The 9,622-nt window shown below is 39.6% G+C and overlaps 1 protein-coding gene and 1 non-coding gene across 2 annotated transcripts; both read left to right on the top strand.

The window, feature by feature from the left end:
* Nucleotides 1-2,685: 2,685 nt before the first annotated feature.
* LOC116646195 lies at nucleotides 2,686-2,792 on the top strand. The gene has a single exon (XR_004302092.1). It is a non-coding gene; the product is annotated as a U6 spliceosomal RNA (small nuclear RNA).
* Nucleotides 2,793-5,761: 2,969 nt separating this feature from the next.
* LOC116646002 (zinc finger protein OZF-like) lies at nucleotides 5,762-7,246 on the top strand. Its single transcript, XM_032426483.1, has one exon. It carries the CDS (start codon nucleotides 5,762-5,764, stop codon nucleotides 7,244-7,246), a length of 1,485 nt encoding a protein of 494 aa, XP_032282374.1.
* The last annotated feature ends 2,376 nt before the right edge of the window (nucleotides 7,247-9,622 follow it).

Here is a 9,622-nt window from a genome sequence, read left to right as displayed (position 1 = left end):
TTCCCTTATGATCCTCTGTTTTGTTTCTTAAGTTCCACATATGAGTGAGATCATATGATAATTGTCTCTCTCTGATTGACTTATTTCTTTTAGCATTAATACCCTCTAGTTCCATCCACGTCATTGCAAATAGCAAGATTTCATTTTTTGATGGCTGAGTAGTATTCCATTGTGTGTGTGTGTGTGTGTGTGTGTGTGTGTGTGTGTGTGTATACATATATACCACATCTTCTTCTTAGTGGATGATGGTTTTAAGGAGGGCACTAGTTATGATAAGCACTGGGTGTTATGTGTAAGTGATGAATCACCAAATTCTACATCTGAAAAAAAAATAAAAGATGTCTTCTTAGGACAAATGCCCTTGAGAAAAATAGCCATATTCATTCTTTAAAACAACAATCTCTTTAGCTCTATCCACTGTAAAAACATATGTGGGAAAAATACTGATTTTACTTAGTTGTAAATTACCTTAATATCCAATTGGTTGGAAAAGCAAAAAGCCACCTTAAAATTATACATGTTAGCTGTATTAACTATAAATCTGATAGTTTCAAAATGATGTCTGAAGACTTTTCAGAGAGACTTTTATAAAGTTATTTATCATAAATTACTAAAAATGCTAGCAAAATGTATGCTTTAATTTATCTCCTAACTCCTTTCTACCCCTCTGCTATAAAGCAGGATGGTGATTGTCTTAGTACTATCAAAAGAATGCAGAGTACAAACACTATATATGATTCTAATAATACCATAAAATAGTCTGAGTAACTTTTTTGGATAATATTATTTTCAAATCTTTATGTAATTGTACTCAGTACAAAATACGAGATTCATTTTCCTACAAGGTCAATTAAATATGCAATTAAAAGTTATTCCCGCATGTCTTCCTCCCATGGCTGTCAGTGCAACTTCTCCAGGGTACTGATTTGTACATTGTACAGAATCATTCATGTGAACTGTATTTCAAATGGCTTTAAAATATTAAAAGTTCCATTTTACAATTTCTTCTGCTCAGTGATCAGTGTGGTGAATCTCCTTCATCTTGATAAAGGTCATAAAGTTTTTTTATTCTTCAAAGTGCCTGATTTTGTGGGTTGTAGCAGGAAGAAAGAGTGAAGGGGAGAGAGCAGGCCATGAGAAAGAAACAGAGCGCAATCAGCATCAGGAAAGAGATGATATTTAAGTAGAATTAAACAAAATTCCCCTCATTCTGGATATTTCTTTCTACCCATTCAGTCAGATGGCCATTGTTTATGAGTCAACAGAAATGTAAAGAAGGGAACCTAAAAATAATCAAATTTTGTCTTTATAATTTCAAACATCTAGGTTCAGAGGAATAGGGATGATTTTTATTCAGAGTCAATATATTTAGGAGAAGTTTTGATCAGTAGAAAAAACTTTAATAGTTTCCCTACTACCTCTCCATCTCCCCAAAGTGGGTAATCCTTTTGCACTGTTGGTGAGAATGCAAACTGGTGCAGCCAATCTGGAAAACAGTATGGCGATTCCTCAAAAAAGTTAAAAAAAGTACTACCCTACAACCCAGCAATTTCACTACTAGGCATTTATCCAAAGGATACAAACATAGTGATTTGAAGGGGCACAGGCACCCCAATGTTTATAGGAACACTATCCACAATAGCCAAAATATGGAAAGAGCCCAAGTGTTCATCAATTGATGAATGGATAAAGAAGATGTGGTATATATATGCAATAGAATATTACTCAGCCATCAAAAAGAATGAAATCTTGTCATTTGCAATAACATGAATGGAACTAGAGTGTATTATGCTAAGCGAAATCAGTCAGTCCGAGAAAGACAAATACCATATGATTTCACTCATATGTGGAATTTAAGAAACAAAACAGATGAACATAGGGGAAGGGAAGGAAAAATAAAATAAGATAAAAAGAGAGAGGGAGGCAAACCATAAAGGACTCTTAACTATAGGGAACAAACTGAGGGTAGCTGGAGGGGAGGTGGATGGGGGGATGGGGTAAATGGGTGATGGGCATTAAGGAGGGCACCTGTGATGAGCACTGGCTGTTATATGCCACTAATGAATCACTAAATTCTACCCCTGACACTAATACTACACTATATGTTAACTAACTTGAATCTAAATAGAATCATGGGAGAAAAAAAGAGAATGAAGATGTGAATAAACAACATCAGCAATGAAAAATGAGTAACTAATTATTAAGTAACCTATCACTTAAGATTAAAAACCATACATATGACCCAGCAATCCCTTTTCTGGGTATAAATCCAAAAGAAACTAAATCAGTATTATTTTGAAGGGATTTTTGCACACTCATGTTCATTGCAACACTACTCACAATAGCCAAGATATGGAAACACCTAAATGTTCACCAATGGATGAATGGTTAAAGAAAATGTGGTGTGTGTATATATAATGGAATATTATTCAGCCATAAAAAGAAGGAAATCCTACCAGTTGTGATAATATGGATGAACCTGGAGTACTTATGCTAAATGAAATAAGGTAGACACGGAAAGACAAATACTGTATGTACTCACTCATATATGGAATCTAAATAAAACGAAAGTCAAACTCATAGAAACAGTAGAATGGTGGTCACCACAGTCTAGAGAGTGGGGAGAATGGCAGATGCTGATCAAAGAAAGGGTCAAACTTTCAGTTATAAGGTGTATAAGTTCTCATGCTCACTTCAGCGGCACATACACTAAAATTGGAATGATACAGAGGAGATTAGCATGGCCCCTGTGCAAGAACAACATGCAAATTCATGAAGCATTCTATATTTTTCCACTTTCTTACACCATACAGAAAAATACATTCAAAATGGATGAAAGACCTAAATGTGAGACAGGAAACCATCAAAATTCTAAAGGAGAACACAGGCAGCAATATTTTCTACCTCGGCAGTAGCAACTTCTTACTAGACACATCTCTGGAGACCAGGGAAACAAAAGCAAAAATGAACCATTGGGACTTCATCAAGATAAAAAGCTTCTGCACAGTGAAGGAAACAATCAGCAAAACTAAGAGGCAACCTATGGAATGGGAGAAGATATTTGCAAATGACATATCTGAAAAAGAGTTAGTATCCAAAATCTGTAAAGAACTTAGCAAACTCAACACCCAAAAAACAAATAATCCAGTTAAGAAATGGGCAGAAGACATGAGTAGACATTTTTCCAAAGAAGACATCCAGATGGCTAAGAGATACATGAAAAAATGCTCAACATCATTCATCATCAGGGAAATGCAAATCAAAACTACAGAGATATCACCTCACACTTGTCAGAATGGCAAAAATCAACAACACAGGAAACAACAGATGTTGGCGAGGATGCAGAGAAAGGGGAACCCTCTTGCACTGTTGGTGGGAAGGCAAACTGGTGCAGCCACTCTGGAAAACAGTATGGAGGTTCCTCAGAAAGTTAAAAATAGAATTACCCTATGATCCAGCGATTGTACTACTAGGTATTTACCCAAAGGATACAAAAATACTGATTCAAAGGGACACATGCACCCCATTGTTTATAGCAGCATTATCCACAATAGCCAAAATATGGACCCAAGGTCCATCGACTGATGAATGGATGAAGAAGAGGTGGTATTTATATATACAATGGAGTAATACTCAGCCATCAAAAAGAATGAAATCTTGCCATTTGCAACAACATGGATGGGGCTAGAGTGTATTATGCTAAGCGAAATCAGTCAGAGAAAGACAAACACCACATGATCTCACTCATATGTGGAATTTAAGAAATGAAACAGATGAACACATTGGTGGGGGAGAGAGGCAAACCATAAAACAGACTCTTAACTATAGAGAACAAACTGAGGGTTGCTGGAGGGGAGGAGGGCAGGGGGATGGGTTGAATAGGTGATGGGTATTAAGGAGGGCACGTAACTGTGATGAGCACTGGGTGTCATACGTAAGTGATGAATCACTAAATTCTACTCCTGAAACTATTATTACACTATATGTTAATCAACTGGAATTTAAATAAAAACTTGAAACAAAACAAAAAATACAGGATGAATAAGTTATTGGGACCTAATGTACCACATTGTGACTATACTTAATCATACTGTGTAGTAGACTTGAAATTTGCTGAGAAGAGATCCTAAGCACTCTCACTATGCACATGCAGAAAAAAAAGGTAACTATATAAGGTGAAGGACATGTTAATTAACTTGATTGTGGTAATCATTCATAATATATACATATATCAAATCATCACATTGTATACTTTAAATATATACAATTTTATTCATCATAATACCTCAATAAAGCTGGAAAAAAACATTAAATAAAGCTAAAAATAATAAAACGCAGTGATCAACATAATAGAAATAAATATGAAAACCTAGATAACATGAAAAAAAATTCTAGGGAAATAGAAACCAGCAAAGTGGCCCATCATGAAGAAAATCATAAAATCAAAGAAAGGGTAGTTAAATTTTTAGAAGCACAAAGGTATCAGACCTACTAAATTTTTTTTTTTTAAAAGCTAATTTCAACTGCAAAAAAAAAACTGTTCCAATATATAGAACAGAAAATAGACAATTTCTCATTTTCTGAGCTTAGTAATGTCTGTAGTCCCCAAGACAGAAAAGCACAAGGAAGCAAAAACATATATTAATCACACTTATAAACACAGAAGCAAAATTCAAACATAGTATCAGCAAACCACAACCAATATTTCATTTTAATGCCTCATGACCAATGGTTTAATCTCAAAATTCAAGGATAACACAATTTAAGAAAATTCACCAACAAAGTTAATTCACTAAAATAATGTATCTAAATGAGAAAAAACATAACTAAATATAGGTCAATATACCATTCAATGATATCCAGCAATCATTCATGATAAAAAAAACTTGGCAAACAACTTTCATAAATGTATCTACCAAATATGTATAGCAAATATATGTACAGCATAAGATGCAAAGTGTAGAATAATTTACATTAAATTCAGAAATAAAAGTCATCTCTTATCACCACTACTAATCAACCTTGTCCTAAAGGTTCTGGCCTCTGCAAAAGATGAGAGAGAAAAAAATAAGTGGAGAATGGATGTAGACGTTGGAAAATATGAAGTAAAATATTTTCAGTGGATATGATCATCTATATAATCAATCCAAGATAACCAACTGACAAGTAGAACTAAAGAGGGAATTCAACAGTGCCTAAATACAAGATCAACACAGAAAACAACAACAACAACAAACTAATAGCTACCCTGAATAGCAACAATGAATCATTAAAAAAAAAAATTATTCAGGACTATGAAATTTGGAAGGGAGACATTTGGATGGATTTGAATGAAGCTGAGAAATATGAACTTTAAAAATACCTGAAGTCACATTTGCCAAAGGAAACCTCCATTCCTCTCTCCAATCTAAGGAAACCAGTCCTTCCTCCATTAAAATATATATATATGTATCAATTTAAAGCGACCTCCGGGCGGGACTTCCTGCTTCCGCGCATTGGACCATCCTCCGTCATATTTGGTTCCAGTTCATTTGAGAAAGACAGCCGGAAGCACTAGGAAGAGACGGTTTCTCCGTCTGTTTACCCACAACTGAACGGAAGCCATTTTCGAGGTTGAGCCCTACCTCTCTGCTTTGTAGGAGCCGTGTTACCCCAGCTTTAGTTGTGTGTGGTGTCCCTGACCGCGGAGTGGACGATCTTGTGCCTTGTATTTCCTCACACCCGCTGAGGCGTGCCCTCTCGGGGCCTTGATACTCTGGCAATGGCGGAGGCTGGCGCACAGACGGATTCGACCCGCAACATTGTAACCTTTGAAGATGTGTGTATATACTTCTCCCCAGAGGAGTGGGAGCTACTTGATGAGGCTCAGAAACGCCTGTACTGTAACGTGATCCTGGAAAACTTTCTACTGGTGACCTCACTGGGACTTGCAATTTCCAGATATCATTTAATTCCCCAACCACTGCCAGTGAGAGAGCCCGTGGTTCCTGCAAATGTAGCGATAGCTCCAGCAAGGGCAGCGATGGTCTCAGGGAGCCACGGCCCTTGTCATAGAGTAGAGAATGAAGACGCATCTTCTGAGCAGGAAGTTTCTGTAAGAGAGTCACAGGGGAGAATTCTCAGTGTGGGTCCTTCCGTCCACAAGAGCCACCCATGTAACATGTGTGACCCGATCTTAAAAGACATTTTGCATCTGTCTGGGCAGCAGGGAACATCCATTGGGCCTCAACCACACCCATGTGGGTCATGTGGAAGAACCTTCTGGGTCACTGTCAACATTGACCAAATACCGAAGCAGGAGAGTGGAGAGGCAGTCCCTTGGGAAAAAAAGGACCAAGATTCCTTTGTGAAGAGCTACAGAAGCTATAAGTCAGAGAACGCCTTCACTTGCAAGGAGGATGAGAAGGACTTCTTGGCCAGCTCTGGATTTGTCCAGCACCATGCCACTAAAGATGAGGAGAAGCCATGCAGCAGCACCCAGTGTGAGGAAGCCCTTCACGCTGGACAGAAAAATTACAAGTGCAGTGAATGTGGGAAAGCTTTTAGCACCAAAGGCAAGTGTGTTCGGCACCAGAAAATCCACTCTGGAAAAAAGCCTTATGAGTGCAACGATTGTGGGAAATCTTTCATCTGCAACATCAACCTCCAAGTACACCAGAGAGCTCACGTGGGACCAAGGCCTAATGAGTGTGCTGAATGTGGGAAATCTTTTATCAAAAAATCCCATCTTATTCAGCACCAGAGCATACACAGCGGATCAAAACCTTACGAGTGCAGTGAATGTGGGAAAGCCTTTGGCCGCAAAGACACACTTACTCAGCACCAAAAAATTCACAGTGGAGAAAGGCCTTTTATGTGCAGCCAATGTGGGAAAGGCTTTCTCCGCAAAGATGCACTTGCTGAGCACCAGAAAAGCCACACTAGGGAGAGGTCTTACGAGTGTGATAGATGTGGGAAATTCTTTAGCCACAGTTCCTACATTAAAGTACATAAGAGAATTCACAGTGGAGCAAGGCCTTATGTGTGCAGTGAATGTGGGAAAGCCTACATCAGTCATCCCCAGCTTCTTCAACACATGAAAGTTCACACCACAGCAAGCCCTATGGATGAAGTGAATGTGGGCAGTTCTCTGGTGGCAAATCCAGCTTCATCATGCACCAGAGACATAAAACCAGAGCCAAGTCTTATGTGTTCAGCGAACGTGGGAGGGCCTACAGAAGACCCTCCCACCGGGCTTGGCACATGAAAGTTCATACCCAAGAAAGGCTTCCTGTGTGTGAGTGTCTTGGTGATCCTTTTGCTACATCTTCTAAGTTCATTTAGCACCAGGAACTTCACACCAAAGGGAGGCCTTAAGAGAGCAGGGAGGGTGCTTTCTCCTTGCTCAACACAGTATGACTCATAAAAGAGAAAAGCTCTGAAAGTAGCCTTTGAGATGGAGTCAACACCCTGAAGTTGAACTTCGTACATCTAGGTATCCACGCTGGGGAGGTAACTACAAGTGCCAGGTATGTGGGGAGGTTTCAGGACTTCCTTTTACATTTTCTAATCTCCCCAGGGCCTTCACTTGGCCTGAGCTATAGCACCGCCTGTGTCTGTTGCAGAGACCACTGCACCTCTGCTAGTGGTCAGGGCCCCACCCTGTGTGGCTGTCAGCCCAGTGTGCTCAGGCAAGGCACACCTCCACCCTCCCTCCCATGTCCTGGAGGGAATCATGAGTGGTATGAACCCATTAGGGATCCACGTTGCCTACCCGCGGATGGTTTCAGTGTGGCCATGACCCAGCACCAGCCCAAAAGATCTGAGCTGGAATCTGCTGCAGTGTTCCAGAGGTTTTTGTTTCCCATGGACAGTACTGACTCTACAAGAGGTAGCTAAGATGGATTTTTCCAGCCTCCAAATCACCCAGCCTTGGAACTGCCTGCCCCACGCTGATCTGCTTCATGTCCTGAAAAAGCCTTATTGTGAAAGCCCTCGTTCTGTTCACTGTGTGGGTTTGAGTGAGGAAAGAAATGGGCTCTCAAGAAACAGGTGATGACTCACTGAGCTCACGTCTTCCCTTCACACCTGTATACAAGGGTGTTGATTGCTTTCCACAGTCAGGAAGAAAACCAGGACTGTGGGCTAAATTGAGTTGTGCCGTCCAATACGGTAGGCACGAGCCACAAATGACAAGTGAGCACCTGAAATGTGGCTGGGGTGAGCTGAGATATGCTCTAAGTATAAAATGTACACTAGATCTCTAAAACATAGTATGAGAGAGAGAGGGAGATAGAGTGTAGAACATCTTATAACCTTTATTTGACTACATATTAAAATGATAATATTTGGGGCATATTGGGCTAAATAAAATACGTTATTAAATAAAATTTTAAAAAAGAGAGAGAGCGAGATACGGGCTTTGCCAGCATGAAGGGAAGAAGGTCTTTTGTGGCAGCCCCAAATTTTATGTACATCAGAGAAAAACGGCAGGATGGCAGACAAGAGCTCTCAGTCTAATTTGGCCTAATTGGCAATGCCGTCTAAACCTTCTTAGGAAAAACTACTCAGCCTTGTGGGACTGATCTTATGACCTAGATGTCAGGATCTCCTCTGAGTCCTAAGCTCACCCTGATGAAGGGGTGAGTGGCATGACAACCTCCATTTCTTCTGGGAATGGCAGGACTTAAGTCCCTTTTTCCTAGGGGATGTCTCACATTCCCCAACACCGTTGGGCTGTAGCTGTCTCCCGAGACCTACCCAGAAGTTACAGCCCCCGTGAAGTCCAAAATTCGGGAGGCAGATAAGACCTTCAGGGGCTAAGTAGGAAACACAGTTGATATATTTCTTGTTCCAATGCATAGAATGTTGTCATTTTTCCTGCCGTTCGAATTTATTAAGGGTAAAGATACAAGTTTTGTTTTTCTACTTTCCAAAATTTTAAGCATTAACACTTAGTAAGGCTAACTCCGGTAAAGACTGTTTTATTTAGACATCCTAAAGTAGGCTTGATTATAGTTTACTTAGTTATAACTATAATATAAATCTTTCAAAACTTAAAATTAACAAAGTATACCTTTAAGATTAAAACAACATAATATAGAAACACCAAGTACAGAAACCTTGATTAATTAGGGAGTGGTGGAGATGGTGTCAAACTAGAGGTTATGTGTCTGCTCTGAAGGGCAGATGTAAATTTCATGCGACTGTGGCTCTGGGTTAAAGGTGTACAGAAATTCTTAGAACCTACAGACCTCTTTATCTCCTGTGGCAGAGGTCAGTGTCAGAGCAAATAATCTAAAGGTTTTCTGGATTCCTATACCACCCTGGGCTGTTGACCTTAGGCCAACAGTGCACAGGCAGGTACCCCAGAGCAGGGAAGAGAGATCCTGCAGTCTCGGGTGGGTCTTGTGACCCAGCCAGTGTTTGGGTGAACATGGTATTAATTGTTCTCCAGTTTTTGCTGCCACGGAGGCAGGGCTGACCCTACCAAGATATGAGAAGTGGGAAATAGTTGAGTCAATATAAGGTTGGTTGATTTTCCAAGAGAAATGGGAGATCCAGATTTTTATGTGGTAGCATTATAGCTCTTAATAGCGTTACTGGTGTATAATTAGAATATAATAAACTGCACATATTTAAG

Source organism: Phoca vitulina, unplaced genomic scaffold, assembly GCF_004348235.1.
Source record: "Phoca vitulina isolate PV1807 unplaced genomic scaffold, GSC_HSeal_1.0 scaffold35, whole genome shotgun sequence".
Taxonomy (NCBI): Eukaryota; Metazoa; Chordata; class Mammalia; order Carnivora; family Phocidae; genus Phoca; species Phoca vitulina.
Note: the sequence above shows the minus strand (reverse complement) of the source record. Positions and strands in the feature narration are given on the sequence as shown.

Bases quoted from the DNA above. Each gene is read 5' to 3' on its own strand.
- LOC116646002 (XM_032426483.1), top strand. From the start codon at position 5,762: ATGGCGGAGGCTGGCGCACAGACGGATTCGACCCGCAACATTGTAACC.